Source organism: Corylus avellana, chromosome 1 (genome assembly GCF_965113065.1).
Source record: "Corylus avellana chromosome 1, dhCorAvel1.hap1.2, whole genome shotgun sequence".
NCBI lineage: Eukaryota > Viridiplantae > Streptophyta > Magnoliopsida > Fagales > Betulaceae > Corylus > Corylus avellana.
This window is the reverse complement of record NC_142490.1, coordinates 47,348,560-47,364,160: the sequence shown is the minus strand read 5'-3', so window position 1 is coordinate 47,364,160 and position 15,601 is coordinate 47,348,560. Positions and strand designations below refer to the sequence as shown.

At 37.0% G+C, this 15,601-nt stretch overlaps 2 protein-coding genes across 3 annotated transcripts; both read right to left on the bottom strand.

Annotated features, from left to right (window-relative positions):
• Positions 1 to 3,271: 3,271 nt before the first annotated feature.
• Positions 3,272 to 7,800, bottom strand: LOC132171245 (tonoplast dicarboxylate transporter). Of its 2 annotated transcripts, XR_009439020.2 has the most exons (7): positions 7,235 to 7,800; positions 6,284 to 6,761; positions 5,826 to 5,869; positions 5,460 to 5,555; positions 4,609 to 5,122; positions 3,687 to 3,788; positions 3,272 to 3,440 (listed from the first exon to the last, which is right to left on the bottom strand). XR_009439020.2 is itself a non-coding variant. In XM_059582513.2 (6 exons), exons 1-6 carry the CDS (start codon positions 7,670 to 7,672, stop codon positions 3,751 to 3,753), a joined length of 1,608 nt encoding a protein of 535 aa, XP_059438496.1. In that variant the 5' UTR covers positions 7,673 to 7,800; the 3' UTR covers positions 3,557 to 3,750. The 2 variants fall into 2 exon arrangements, 1 of the variants encoding a protein (XP_059438496.1); XM_059582513.2 differs by lacking the exon at positions 3,272 to 3,440 and having other exon boundaries at positions 3,557 to 3,788.
• Positions 7,801 to 8,553: 753 nt separating this feature from the next.
• On the bottom strand, positions 8,554 to 11,691 carry LOC132171243 (tonoplast dicarboxylate transporter). Its single transcript, XM_059582511.2, has 6 exons — positions 11,003 to 11,691; positions 10,121 to 10,598; positions 9,973 to 10,016; positions 9,699 to 9,794; positions 8,903 to 9,416; positions 8,554 to 8,788 (listed from the first exon to the last, which is right to left on the bottom strand). Exons 1-6 carry the CDS (start codon positions 11,444 to 11,446, stop codon positions 8,754 to 8,756), a joined length of 1,611 nt encoding a protein of 536 aa, XP_059438494.2. The 5' UTR covers positions 11,447 to 11,691; the 3' UTR covers positions 8,554 to 8,753.
• Between the last annotated feature and the right edge of the window lie 3,910 nt (positions 11,692 to 15,601).

Below are 15,601 nucleotides of genomic sequence, written 5' to 3'. Positions count from 1 at the left end.
TTTCAAAAACCCTCAATTTAAGCTAATGCTCTTTCAATTTGATTCAATTGACTACTCCGTTATATTTAACCAATAACTCTTAACAAAAATGACTAAAAAGACTAAATTACCCTTTGAATTTTTTTTTTTTTTTAAAAAAAATTGAAATGAAGGATAAATTTAAAATTTTATAAAAAGGTCAGGGGGCATAAAGGTCATTTGATCACTTTTAACATTTAAAATCTGATAGAAGAGAGTACATTGCATCAAATTGAAAGTTCATGAGGTAAAATTGAGAGTTAATGAAATTTAATGAGATTTTCTCAAAATGCGTGGTAGTTCATGGGTCTTAAGTAAAATTTCTCTTTTTTTTTTTTTTTTTTAATTTATTATTATTATTGCTGACGCAACTTAATTTAGGCGTCCATTTTAAATGAAACAACCTTCAAGAAAATTGCATGCGAATAATTTGGTGTTTTTCTGAATAATTTATTTTATTGACAATAACACCAAATTAGCTTACTATATATTGGTCTGTTTGATAAGGTCTGGAGATTGATTTTTTTAAAAAAGAATGCCAAAAATAATATAGAAACATATAAAAGCAACTAAAAATTAAACAAACACAAAGTTCCAAAATCCAAATTGAGACAACTTATTGAAAATGGTTAATCAGAAAAACAAATTGTTACAATATTGACATTTGACATTTATTAAAAAGGGCAGGCTAGGAAGACCAATTGTGACTATTCTTTTAAGTTGTTGATCTCTAACTCAGTTTGAAAAAAATTTATGTCTGCATATAACCCTATTGAGGCAAAAGTTACTAGACAAAATATTGATTAGATTTAACGGAAAATTTTAAAAAGGGTTTTATTTATCATAAATGTAATATATATGCAAGGAATAATTTGTTTAAAGCTTAGGGCGATATGTTTATTTATTTATTCCTTGAATTGATTGATAAACCACAAGGATGTATAGAGTACAAAAAGACAAGAGGCTGCCTCACACCCTCAGCCAAGAGGGAGAGCATTATTACATGCAACACACGTACACAATCATCCACTACAAAGCATAGATAACGCTCTCAAATTGAAGGTTAAACGGGAAGAAACGAGAGAAGGCTCAGTATTCCCGAAGCATTTTGTATTATAGCCAAGTAGGTTTTGGTCACGCCCAAGACTAGGTCCAGCGCCGTCAGGGTAAGGCTGAAGTTCAACAACCCGATCGAGGACGTTGAGTTCGATTTGGTTAGCACTAATCACCTTCTCGAACTGAAGGTTTTTCTTAGATGACCCATTGTAATCTGTCACCGCGGTCCGCCCATATATAGTTTTGAATTACCGGGTCGTTCACGTTTGGAACCGGCGTCCACGCCGCATCAGGCGCCGCTGCCAACATAGGAAGGACGAGAAGAAGAATAAGAAGGTAGAAGTAGAAGCACGGGGATTTCATTGTAACCGGTACTGGTTTTTCTGTTATGGGTTAATGTACATGAGAGAAAGGTTGGCGGGTGCTTGGTTTTATAGTGGGATCGTGGGAGGCCGATAATGGCTAGTTTTAGCAATGACGATCATTTGAGGGATGGGGTAGACTCTAGAGATAAGGTTTGGATAAGGGATTCCACTTCACCGGCACAAAATTGAGGAAGAATTATCAGAGGGGGTTGTGAAGGTGGACGTCATGGGTTGTTGAAGATCGTGAAGATGGCATGGGGTTGATTGGGGCGGCTGTTTCATTCATTAATTTTGTAGAGATGCGTTTGGTGGAAATTAGAATAATGCATTTTTGTCCAAATATTCTCCTCAAAAGATGGAATACAATGAAAGAGAGTTGGGAAAATTCAAATTTGTAAAATAATTTCAAAAATGAAGGTGGAAATTCTTATTAGCTAACGTACGTGTCTTTTCTTAAGAGAGTAAATAGATTATTAATTATAGGTGTTTTAATGAGATATATAATTTATACATTTCAAAAAAAAAAAAAAAAAATTAGGTGGATTGGGGCGAGTTTACATTTGAAAGAATGTGGATTCACGCTTAATAGTAATACGAAAAGTTAAATAGATAAATAATTTTTTATAAGTTTTAATCTTATTTAAAAAAAAAAAAAAAAAAAAAAAAAAAAAAAAAAACACACACACACACACGCACACACTAAAAAAATGCCTTATCTATGGAATGTAGGGGTTTCAATTCAAGGAATGTAGGTCATTCATTCAAAATGAGTCACCCCAACAATTAAAACATTAAAAAAATAAAAAACAAAAGAGTGGATGGATCATCTCTTGAGGTGGTCGGTCAACCCTTGAAAAATGGCTAACCACAGTTTTTCACTTTAAGGGAGAGGGCAAAGTGGCTGAAATGGTCGGCTACCCTAACCACTCTTATGGGGGTGGCTGACCATTTCCTTTAGAGATGAAGGAGTGATCGATCATCTCTCGTCAAATCATGAAAGTCTTACAACTATTTTCGATGGCTTAGAAGGTGTTGTGGTTACCCTTTGCCGAACCCTAGAGGTGGTTGTATATACGGATAGAAGTTAACATGAAATGACTGACCACCTCTTCACCTCTAGGGGGTGGTTGGGCAACCTATAAGGGTGGCTGACCACCTTTTCAAAAGGTAAACTAATGATTGGCCACTCTTCAAGGAGTTAGCCCTTCGCTTTTTTGTTATTTTTTTGTTTTTATTGCTGGCTTGACTTAATTCAAATGGTCCTAATTAAATGAACAACACGATCGGAACCGTGACCTTTCGGGGATTGCTAGAGTTGTATTGTCGTCACTTTCACGCACATTTTGGTTCCCAAATGATAGCAAATTGTCATTGGACAATTATAATTTGATTAAGTAACACGTTATAAATTTTGACTTTTATCCACATACGGAAACTTTTGATTTCATACCAATCTTACATTAAATGAATATAAACAAACTCTCCTAGTTTATCTAATCTTAACAACGACCCATAAAAAGGTACAAGTATAACACAATGGAAAATGGTAGGTGTTCTTCTAGTATTCTACCAACTGTGATGTGGCTTTTAAAATTACCAATAGATTAAAAGTCAATAATGATAATCTCAAATTGAACGGTAATTTTAAAAGCCACATCACAGTTGAGAGAACACTAGAAGAATGCCTAGCATTTCTTTAGCACAATATTACTCCAAAGAGTGAGAAAGATTATTTTATAATCTCTTTTCCCTCTTCAAGTTTGGTTTTTTTGTTTTTTTAACAAAAAAGGCAAACTACAGAGAAAGCACAACAAAAGCAATCCTCAGCAAACTAATCAAAGAATCCTCGGAAATCTTTACCAAGAATCACAATGTAGCAAGCTATTCAGAGAACCAAACTAAAGAATCCAAAAACAAAGGAAAGCAGCATCAAAACAACAACACACCAGCCACATTGTATCAAAGCCGTATTGAAGCAGCATTGCAACACTGTCATCACAGCTGCAACAGCAACAAAAAATAATAATAATAATAATAATAAAAAATATACAGCCACACAGCAACTCTGCAGACACAGCATTATCAGAGCAATAAACAGCAATCCACTAAAATCACAGCAGCTTCTAAAGCAGAAAACTAACAGAAAAAACCCCAATTTTTTTCACAGAGGGGCTTTGTTGACCAAGGGGCAAGAGCCAATAACATATAATTGTCTCCAAGATAGCTGGGGTATGCTGCTGATCTTACCCGTGATAATTTGTTCTTTGCCCCAATGATATTTGCAAGAAGGTGACATTTGGGAATCTTCCAGCTATAAAACATGCTTATTTGTCCCAAAAACATAAGCTCCTGCAATAGCAAAAAACCACTAATCACTCACCAACACATGTATTGATGTCATCGTTTTAGGGTCTATTTGGATTTGTGGTTCCAAAACATATATTTAAAATAAAAAAATAAAAAAAAAATTGAAAATGAGATTTTTAGAAAATTTGTTAAGCGTTCGGTAACAATTTAGCCTTTAAAATCGCAATTTAGCCTGTAAAATTGTGCAATTTAAAAAACACACCATACGGGTGATTTCTTGTTACTCTAGAGTCTAGAAGAGTGCTATTCTAAAGTAACTTTTGGGCTTCATTGTATCTTAGGAGCTATTTTGTCAAATCCCTTAACAGTTAGAAAATGGACAAAATATGTTCTAAGGATATTGTCGTTGTGATCACGCCTTGAAGTTTTAATTTTTTTTTTTACATCACATTTTTCCAACTCAAGTTTCTTAAAAATTGATGTGGCCGTCTCTGAAAATTACCACATCATTCATAATCAAATTTAATTATCTAGTAGTTGATGTAGTAAGTGTCATGTGAACTTACAAATTGGTATAGTAGTTCACGTGACACTATCATATCAGTTGCAATCAAATTTAGTGGAAATGTACTTGACACTTACAACGTCAGCCTCACAAACAATTAATTTGATTGTGGCTGACATGGCAAGGCCACATGGACTTTCATGTAAGTCCGTCTGTTTGCCACTTACTACGTTAGGCACTAAATAATTAAATTTGAATATGACTGATATGATAGTACGATGTGAACTAACACGCCAGTTTGTAAAGGAATTGTAGTAAAATGTTTAATATTTCAACAATTTTCCAAGGATTAATTACCTAGTGTAGGCATCAAAAGGGACAATGCAGCAATTCCTGCAATCTTCAGTGGCAATCCAGTCTTGATCATGTCTTGTATTTCAATGAATCCAGTGGTAAACCCAACAACATTTGATGGAGTTGCCGTTGGAAACAAGAAAGCAAATTGTGATCCAATGGCTCCAGGAATCATAAGGAGGAGTGGATGTAGATGCATGCTTTTTGCTATTTGGATGAGAAGAGGAACTACAAGTGTGGTAGTAGCATCGTTAGATGTGATGAACTCTGTTATTATGCTGCTTATAAGACAAACAGCAGGAGCAAGAGCTAAATATGGAGCCCTCTCCAAGAAATTCAAGGTTTTTGATAGCATGTCAGCCAAGCCACTAGATTGAACTCCATCAGCTAAGGCAAAGCCAGCTCCAAGAAGCAAAATAAGATTCCAGGGTAGTTTCTTGCATTTGTTCCAGTCCATCAGCTTCTCTCCCTTTTTCTTCTTGTTTGGAATTATGAACAACAAAGTTGCCATCGTCACCTGCAGAATTTGAGAGTCGCCATTAATTAGAGCACCCCCAGTAACTTCCTTAAAGCCTTTTCCTTTTCCTAAATATAGGAAAAAAATTTTAAATTTTTTAAAAAGCCACATGCAACAAATACCCTATACTTTCCCTAAACATTGGTTTTTCCAAATCTTTCGATCCTCACCATTTATTTGGACGACAAGAAATCTCTAGTCATTTGATCACAAAAGGCAACCAAATCCATCTATATCAATTTGGTTCAATGGTTTTAACAATTAATTCATGCCATGAGCCACATGATGTACTTCATCTTTTGAAAAAATATGTAATTATTGAAGTGATGATGCTCACGCTAACTGTTCCGTCGCCCACGCGGCCATTGAAAAGAGTTCCCCAACCAGGAATGTCGTCTGTTAGGCTTCTTGTCATCCACAAAACTATGAGGATCTACACCAACATATTGTGTCAATCTAAAAGGCATTCTCATGTCGGTATTTATAATTCGAGTAATGCTATACATCACTCCATTATTTCTCATCCTTTCAAAGCTTATGTAGCGTGGTTCTTTATAACATTTGATGCACAAAAATAGAGTTTTAGGTTTGGAGAGCACGTCACGTCAACTTTGAGAGAATAAGAGATAATAAAGTGAAACTTTGAGAGAATAAGAGATAATAAAGTGATGTATAACATTCATTACGGTACTTGGCAACACACCGAAAATACAGCCAGCACCATCTTCTCAGCAAAAACCATTGGACCTGCCCCAACCAAAGTAAAATCACATACCTGATCAGGTTAATTTCCAAACATACTATGACAAAAGAAATTGAATTGTAAACACGATTTCACTTGTGGAACACATTCATCTCATCCTAATTTTCGTTGTACAAGGCACTTCACATACTAAAAGGGCCACTGACTGTACCATTTGAATGCCTAGCAAATCACAAAAACACTTACAAAGTGTACTCACATAACTAGCAACCCAGGCAGAAGTTGTGAGTCTTTATAGAGCTCACTTATTCGAGCAGGGATGAGCTCCCTGATATCTGCTCAAACATGTGAATTTCTAAAATTCTCATGTTTATTCTCTCAATGGCTAACAATTTCACTGTCCTCTCTGTCTTGCGAAAAGAGAGAGAAAACAAAATTTGAGTGCTAATAAGTCTTACCCAACAGTTCAAGCTCCCTCTTCAAATGGGCTTTGTCCAAATAAGCACTGAGAGCCTCCCCTGAACCCCTTGAGCAATACAACAAACAGAGTACACCCCACAAAGCGAAGAAAACCAACAAAGCCAAAGGGAAACCAAAGAAGAACCATTTGCTGAAGCTGATGGGCTCTTCGTGAGGGAAATAGCCCTTCCACATCGCCACCAATATAACATTGACACCTGTCCCAGTAAGCGTGCTTATCCCTCCTATGGCAGCAGAGTACGTCACACCGAGAACCACCGCCCTGCAGAACTTGTTTTCAACGTTGGACTGAGTGGGGCCCATGGGGAGGCGATGTAGGATCCCCGTCGCCACGGGCATCATCATCACCGTCGCGGGCACGTTGTGAATCCACATGCCGACGAACGCCGTGGTCGCACATATCCCAAGGAGGACGAGCGGTGGATTCAGCGGATCTCCACAAAATAGAACCGTTATCTGTTTTGTGCCACGTGTGCACGTTGGGTCAAATCAGACTTTTGTACGATAAAGTAGAGACGTGATCAATTATCTGAGAGAAACGAGAGGAATCTCTGTGTCTCTTTTACCCTTTTTCCTTCTTCTTTCCTTTTTCAACATCCGAAAACTCAGTAGCATATTTATTATATTTTTGAGAAAATTTTATTTTCTTTTTCATTATTTTAAGGTTACTAAATTCAGATATTATATAATACCACAAAAACATGCTTATTAAAACATGTTTGACACATGGTTCATGATTCAGAAAAAGAAAGATAAAGAAGTGTTTTTTAGATATTTTGAACATATTGATAATTAAGTTAAAATAATTAATAATTTCAAAATCAAACTCGAAGTCGATACATAACTCTGTAAGTGGGTTTTGAGAAAGCTAACTGATTAAAGAAGTGAAAATAAATAAATAAATCAATGGTAGCTATATATGAACTCACATTCAAGGCCAATCTTCTGTGAATGTTATAGTGTTCAACAGCAAGAGCAAGTATGAAGCTTCCTAGAACAAGCACAATCACATCGTCCATGTAAGTGTGCGCCACGGCATCGGCAGAGGAAATCCCAAAGAGCGGGAAGAGAAAGAGCGGTGACATGGAGGTCACCGGCATCGGCACGGCCTCCGTCAGCCACCAAGCAAAAACCCAAGCAAGGACTGCCAACATGTTCCGTCCAGTCGAGTTGCCGTCAAGGTTGACGCAGAGACATATGATGGCGCACAAAAGAGGTCCGAGGAGGATGTACAAGTTTTTGGGTGTGAAAATGGATGTCAGATAGGAACGGAAGCTGTGTTGCCGTTGGATCTCGTCGTGGAGGGGGAGAAGTGGGGTCTTGGGGTCGTCGGAGGTGGAATGCGATATCTGATCATCGCCGGTCATTTTGGGGGAAGGAAAAGGATTAAGAGTTGTAATGGGTGGAAGCAGTGGACAAGTTCAATTTTCTCTTCATTTGTGTTATTTGGATTTAGCTGATGAATGCCAATTATTTCCTAAGCGGTGGCTCACTTTAGGCTGTGTTTGGCAAAGGGCAGGACCGGACCTAAAAATCAAAAAAATTATTTTCAAAATCAATTCCAACATTCTTACATTTTACATTATATCAATTATTTTTTATTATTATTTAAATAAAAAAACATTATAAAACAAATATTTTCATTTTTTTAATATAAAATATTCTTACATTTTTCTTTTATATCAATCAAATTTAATTACGATACCGTTTTACTTCCTTTTTCCATTCTATTACCAAACACTGCCTAAAGTTTTTAATGACGAACATGGTCCAGGCCCCCATGGTCCCGTGGCGGCACGCTTGGGCCCAAAAAGGCAACAACCTTTCTTTTAGTTGTTTGGTTTTCTGTCGTGTCGATAGAACAGCTAATTTCCACTGGAAAAGTATGACTGAGAAATATTCAGAAAAAGTGTTTGAAAATGGCCTTTTGATTTTGGTTTAATTATGTTTTGTGTTTTAAATTATTTAATAATAGATTAGAGAAATAAATATTAGTTATAAAAGAATAGAAAACTTTTCCCTAAAGGATGATAAAAACAGAGAGATAATAGTGCAAACTACAAAGTGGCATTCAGTTCTTTCAAATTTCTATGGATGAAGTTGTTAAAATATTAGTTTTTTTTTTAATTAAATGGCTCGAATTTCATCAACTCATCATATATATATATATATATATATAAAACTTATTAATTAATGAATATATTTTACAGAGAAGGTGAACCATTTAATTTTAAAGTAGTGGGGAAAAGAATAAGAACGCTGCCTTTTTATTGCTTTTTCTTGAGCTTGTGACTACACAGTGAGAGTACTTTGCTGACCAAGGGGCAAGGGCCAATAACATATCATTGTCTCCAAGATACCTGGGGGCTGCTGCTGATATTGGCCGTGATAATTTGTACTCTGCCCCGATGATTTGCAAGAAGGTGGCATTTGGGAATCTTCCTGCAATTAAACATGCTTATTTGTTCCAAAAACATAAGCTCCTGCAATAGCCAAAAGCCACCAATCACTATGTGGCATTATCACGCTAATTCAAGTGAATTTTCACGTCAGTTTTAAAAGTGCTCAAACCATTTTTCAAGGATTAATTTAATTACCTAGTGTTGGCATCAAAAGGGACAGTGCAGCAATTCCTGCAATCTTCAGTGGCAAACCAGTCTTGATCATGTCTTGTATTTCAATGAATCCAGTGGTAAACCCAACAACATTGGATGGAGTTGCTGTTGGAAACAAGAAAGCAAACTGTGCTCCAATGGCTCCAGGAATCATGAGGAGGAGTGGGTGTAGATGCATGGTTTTTGCTATTGGGATGAGAAGAGGAACTACAAGTGTGGTAGTAGCATTGTTAGATGTGATGAACTCTGTCATGATGCTGCTCATAAGACAGACAGCAGGGGCAAGAGCTAAATATGGTGCTCTCTCCAAGAAATCCAAGGTGTTTGATAGCATGTCTGCCAGGCCACAAGACTGGATTCCATCAGCTAAGGCAAAGCCAGCTCCTAGAAGCAAAATCAGGTTCCAGGGTAGCTTCTTGCATTTGTTCCAGTCCATCAGCTTCTCTCCCTTTTGCTTCTTGTTTGGAATTATGAACAATAAAGTTGCCATCATCACCTGCACAATTTTGAGTCAATTAGCTTTCTCTAACAAGGATTTGGATTGCCTCCCGTGATTCAAACAATGGTGAAGATTGTAAGATAAATCTTACGATCTATAGTGAGCTTTTCTCAACCCTTACAATCTTCACCGTTTATTTGAACCACGGGAAATCTCTAATCATTTCATCATGGAGGCGAGGTGAATTCATCTATAACAATTTGGTTTAATGGTTTTAACAATTAACTCTTGTCATCATCTTTTGAAAAATTATGTAATTCTTGAAGGGATGGTGCTCACACTAACTGATCCATCACCAACACGGCCATTGAAAAGAGCTCCCCAGCCAGGAATGTCGTCTGTTATGCTTCTTGTCATCCACAAAACTATGAGCATCTGCACCAACCTATTGTGTCAATCTAAAGTGCATTCCCATGTTAGTATTTATACTTCACACATTATCACTACAAAAATTTCCACATTTGAATAAACTGCGACTTTTAACTGTTCAAACGTTATAATGCTTTAATAGCGTTACTGTTCACAAGTCACTATACACTACTTGGCAACGCACCGAAAATACAGCCAGCACCATCTTCTCAGCAAAAGCCATTGGACCTGCTCAATAGAAGTAAAACCACATACTTTATCAGCTTCATTTCCAAGTATATTAAGACAAAAGAAACTAATTTGAGTGCTATTGAGTATTGAGTCTTACTTACCCAAAAGTTCAAGCTCCCTCTTCAAATGGGTTTTGTCCAAATAAGCACCGAGGGCCTGCCCTGAACCTCTTGGGCAATACAACAAACAGAGTATACCCCACAAAACAAAGAAAACCAACAAAGCCAGAGGGAAACCAAAGAAGAACCATGTGCTGAAGCTGATGGGCTCTTCTTGAGGGAAATAGCTCTTCCACATGGCCACCAATATCACATTGACACCTGTCCCCGTAAGCGTGCTCATCCCTCCTATGGCAGCAGAGTATGTCACCCCCAGAACCACTGCCCTGCAGAACTTGTTTTCAACGTTGGATTGCGTTGGGCCCGTTGGGAAGCGCTGTAGGAGCCCAGTCGCCACGGGCATCATCATCACCGTTGCTGCCACGTTGTGCATCCACATGCTCACGAACGCCGTGGTGGCACATATCCCAAGGAGTACAAGTGGTGGATTCAATGGATCTCCACAAAATAGAATCGTTATCTGTTTTGTGCCACGTGTGCACGTTGGGTGAAATAATTCAATAGAGACTTTGTAGTAAGACACGATCAATTATTTGAGAGAGAGAGGACTACGTCTGCACATATTCTCTCTACTTAATTTGAATTAAATAATATTTAGTTAATTGTATTTAAAAAATATCTTTATCTTTTTAAATATAATTAATTCGATATTATTCTGTTTATTTGAACGAGACGACGTTTCTTAAAACTAATAAAAAAAGGTAAATTTAAAATGGGTTTAAATTTATTTTTAATAAGTGAGACTTAACACGTTAAATATTTAATTGAGATATTGACTATAATATTATATTAAATTATCAGTTATTTTAAAAATTCTAACCGATTAAATAAGTGAAAATAAATAAATGGTAGCTATGAACTCACATTCAAAGCCAATCTTCTGTGAATGTTATAATGTTCGACAGCGAGAGCAAGTATGAAGCTTCCTAGAACAAGCACAATCACATCGTCCATGTAAGAGTGCGCCACGTCATCGGCAGAGGATATCCCAAAGAGTGGGAAGAGAAAGAGCGGTGACATGGAGGTCACCGGCATGGGCACTGCCTCCGTCAGCCACCAAGCAAAGACCCAAGCAAGGACGGCCAACATGTTCCGGCCGGAGCCAGTCAGGGAGCCGCCAGGCTTGACGCAGAGGTATATGATAGCGCACAAAAGAGGTCCGAGGAGGATGTACAAGTTTTTGAGTGTGAAAATGGATGTGAGAGAGGAACGGAAGCTGGGTCGCCGTTGGATCTCGTCGTGGATAGGGAGAAGTGGGGTCTTGGGGTCGTCGGAGATGGAATACGACATCCGATCATCGCCGTTCATTTTGGAGAAAGGAAAAGGAGAAAGAGAAAATGGTGGGGAGGTTTATTTTACATGGAAATGGATATATATAGTTGGAAGAAGAGACGGCTTTCTTCTAATTATGAGCTGTGATGGATGGATTGGAGGCACAGTGGACAAGTTCAATTTTCTCTCCATTTGTGTCGTTTGGATTTAGCTTATAAATGCCAATTATTTTCTTACGTGACGAACATGGTCGAGGGTCCTACGTACATTCCAGCGTGGCGCACGAGAGCTGAGGCGGCACGCATGTAATTTACTTCCTTCAACTTTCCTTCATATAAAACTCTACAATATCTTCAAGTATTAAATTTAAATTTCCTTATCAAACTTGTTTAAATATTTCATTAAAGACTCACATGTGAATTTATAAAATGCCCTTTAAATTTGTAAAAAAGAAAAATGGTTAATAACTTTTTTTGGTACCTGTGTTTTAAGGTTTTTTAATTTATTTTCCCTCTATGTTTTAAAACATAACAAATCTAGTACTTCGAATTTTGAAAAAGACCGAATCACCACCTCCAATTCCAAAAATTCTATGGGGTGGCCGAACCACCCCCTCAGCCTAAAAGGGGGAGCCAACCCCAGACCGGCCTTGGGGGTGGCTCAGCCACCCCTAAGTTCAAACTGGGGGTGGCCGAACCATCCCCAGAGAGTGGTTCGGCCACCCCCATAGAATTTTTCAAACTCGAGGAGGTGATTCGGTCTTTTCCAAAATCTGAGGTACTAGTTTTGTCATGTTTTAAAACCTATGAGAGAAAATTAAAAAAACCTCAAAACCCAAGTATCAAAAAAATTATTAACCCAAAAAAGAAAAAAAAAAAAAAAAAAGTGATGTGGCATGTTTAAATTTTATTTGCTGCTTACTTCTATCTTTCTTTAATTTTTTGGTATTATCTATTTGTTTATCTTAGTTAGTTCCAGTAGAAGTAGGAATTAGTAGTTAGATAGAAGTCACAAGCTCTATCCAACTACTGTTACATAAAAGGATGAGATCGATCTACAGCAATGTAAAGGCTATGATCCTATTTCTAATTTTCTCTAAGTCCTCATAAGATCAGTTGTAGTAGGACTCATTCCAAGTTTAAGTCTGGTAAGCTTTCTATTTAAAGTCAAGTTTAAGAAATAAAACGCATACAGAATTTTATCTCATGCTTCACGTTTATTACGTGGACCTCTGAGTCCCTACCACTAATTCTCACACAGTCAATAACCATTAGCAATCATAGAAAAGATCAAAAAGCCAAATCCGACTTCTTTCCATATTTATAGACGAATTACGAGATGGGTTACTCAACCACGCAACCAATCATGTAAAATTAGTTGTGTACGTAACTGTACTAAAGGTGCAATGAAAGATATATATATACATATATATTTTCGCCTTTGAGGTTTATCTGGGTTTTTCTCAAGTGGACAGGTGATAAAGATCACGCAGAAGGATTTAGAATTTGTACATATTATTGTAGTTTTTTATATAGACCTGAAAATGACGTCTTATACAAGTGGAATATAAAGGCCCACGTATACTTGCATGACGTGGATTAAGCTTACATGTAAGCATTGCTCGTATTTATCTAGTGGGATTAATAGTTAATTAACAATAATTCTTTTAATTAAAGCATCTCTTGGACAATGCTCGTGGGATCCGCCCAAGGATATTGTACCGGTTAATTTAGGCAAATAATATCTCATCTTCGAAGTGGTTTGATCTTGTGGACAAACTTTTGTTGCTAGTGTTTGTCCTTCAATGACTCATATCCGATTTTTTACGGTAGCTTTCCTGTAACTTCTTCTTAACGGAGGTAGTTGTTGTCTTCACCGCTTGATACTAAGCCTCTGTTTATCAACCACCTTGTGCGGCCCTTGAAAAAGTTCAGCTTGTTTATTGTTCTTCTGAATTATGAATAAAACCATTACTTATACTTTATTACTATTTCTGATTATGTACTGTATTTTATCGTTTGGGTTTGTTGTAGGGGTGTCTATCCCTTTGTTGATGTTCTATCCCATGTAACCCGCTTTTCCTTATTTGAATTTAAATTTTTTTTTTAAAAAAATGTCTCAGCTTCAAAAGAAAAACTATGCCGTTTTTTAGATTTGCATGCTCCCAATTAAAACCCCAAGCTACGGCCCCGATGGTTTGAACTTGAGCAGGCTAAATATAGAGAACCCCTACTATTTGGTTGAGGTGTTAACTCACTTATTGGCTAATAATAATACACATAGCGGCAAGACCCACCACGTCAGCCGGAAGAGACGTGAAAAATTGAAGAGGTGGATTTCAGTACATGTGGGGTTTGACAATGGAAAGCATTCTGCCTCTTGCTAATTTAGAAAAGAAAGAAAATAGATAATAATTTCAATATCTAGTTTTGGCTGCTTTAACATTCTAGTTTGTGGTATTGCTCCCCTTAACATTTCAAGGCTCTGGTTTTGGGTTGAGATGTCGTAAATGAGTGGATTTACACTGCATTCTAATTGAAGTTATTATATATATATATATATATATATATATATATGTTATCCTTTTTTTTCCTTTTTTCTTTTTTTTTTTGGATAAGTGTTTTTCATGTTATCCTTTTCCTTTTTTCCTTTTTTTTTTTTTTAAAGTGTTCTCGTGGATGTTAAATGGTCGTCATGTCAAACTTGAGTAATTTTAAAAAGCCTACTTGTTTTCTACTTGTATTTTGTAGGCCTTTTAGCATTACTCTGTCAAACCTATGACCCATCTTGCATCCACATAGTGTCCAAAACAAAAGCTCCAAAAATTTGGGTATTTCTCGGAGTATAATAAAGTTGCTGTTCTTCAACTGCAATAATTTATACACTAAGAACATTCTCGTCAGGTTTTGTAAAGTGTCCGCACCAGAGGAGGGATGCAGATTCGAACTAGTAACCTCTGCTTCATTAGGCGTTGTCTCAACCGATTGATCTATCTCTTAGAGACGTATGAGTAGGTTTCTGTTTGATTAATGATATTGTTGATTTCTCTCAAAAAGAAGAAAAAAAAAATTATTAAAGTTTGAAAATGAAAGAGACACGTGTGGGCTCACAACAGGACCCCAAGGCAGAGGCCCATCCCAATAATTCACATTCGGACAACCGTGGTCCCCTTCAGACCAATTCGCATGTGTTCTCCAATATTCTCACATGCGTGGGACAATCTACTGGGAACCATATCAAACTTTGACCAATCAAAATTTTACGATGATCCGACGGTCTAAAGAACTCGTCTATTTCATGGGCATTGCTCTGCCATTTCTGGGACAAAGGAAGGCTTCATTGGGCCTCCTGTAATCCCGGCCCAATTACAATGATAATATAAATTTCGAAAGATCCCCTTCTAACGCTTGGATGATCAAGAAAGTACGCCATGATGAGTATTAAATTATGATGTCTTCCCTGCAATGATGTCATGCAACAATGGATTCGGATTAGAAATAGCAGTTGAACTTAAATCTTCTTATCTCGATGCTAAACCCATCTTAAGTCGGCTCAATCAAAGCCCCGTAACGTCATGACATTGTTCTTAGACAATCCCAAGTAGCTAAATAATTCTAGAATTCATTTTCGTATTATTTATGTTCATAATTTATCTCTCATTTTAATTAAATATTTTATATTATAAATCTCATTTAGGTAATAAAAGTATTAGTGAAGGGTAGCCTCAATAACGCAGTCCCTATACTTGGGCCAATCTCAGACCAAAAAAAAGAGAAGCGTTTGGGCTTATTCTTCCTCCAAACACTCACCTCAAAACAAATTCCAATGGGCCTGCTAACTCACGCTGAGAAAACCCATAAAATAAACTGGAAATGGGCTGAAAAATTGGTCATCTAATAATTTCTTAGCTTGGGCACCAAGAAAAGGGCCACCAAGAACAGTGATTTTTGAAGCAATCCCTGGATGCTATAGTAGGCCAGAGATGGCCCTCGATGGTGGCAGTGTCAGGGACATTTGAAACCTTTTTTTTTAAAACTATAGATTTAGATTCCTCTCGACACTTGTACTCTGTCAGTGGTCAACTCGTGCAAGGACTTTATTCTCAGAGAATCCAAACACAACTTTATAGCATCTGATTCTTCGGATTTCTTTCACAGAGATGTCCCAAGTATTCTACTAATCAACAACTTA

Excerpts from the sequence above, each read along its gene's own strand:
- LOC132171245 (XM_059582513.2), bottom strand. The coding sequence starts at position 7,672 with ATGACCGGCGATGATCAGATATCGCATTCCACCTCCGACGACCCCAAG. Across the intron at positions 5,870-6,283 it reads GAGGGAGCTTGAACTGTTGG|GTCCAATGGTTTTTGCTGAG; the intron begins GTAAGACTTATT and ends TGGTTGGGGCAG. Across the intron at positions 5,556-5,825 it reads TGGTGCTGGCTGTATTTTCG|ATCCTCATAGTTTTGTGGAT; the intron begins GTGTGTTGCCAA and ends ATGTTGGTGTAG.
- LOC132171243 (XM_059582511.2), bottom strand. The coding sequence starts at position 11,446 with ATGAACGGCGATGATCGGATGTCGTATTCCATCTCCGACGACCCCAAG. Across the intron at positions 9,795-9,972 it reads TGGTGCTGGCTGTATTTTCG|ATGCTCATAGTTTTGTGGAT; the intron begins GTGCGTTGCCAA and ends AGGTTGGTGCAG. Across the intron at positions 8,789-8,902 it reads CCTTTTGATGCCAACACTAG|GAGCTTATGTTTTTGGAACA; the intron begins GTAATTAAATTA and ends TGGCTATTGCAG.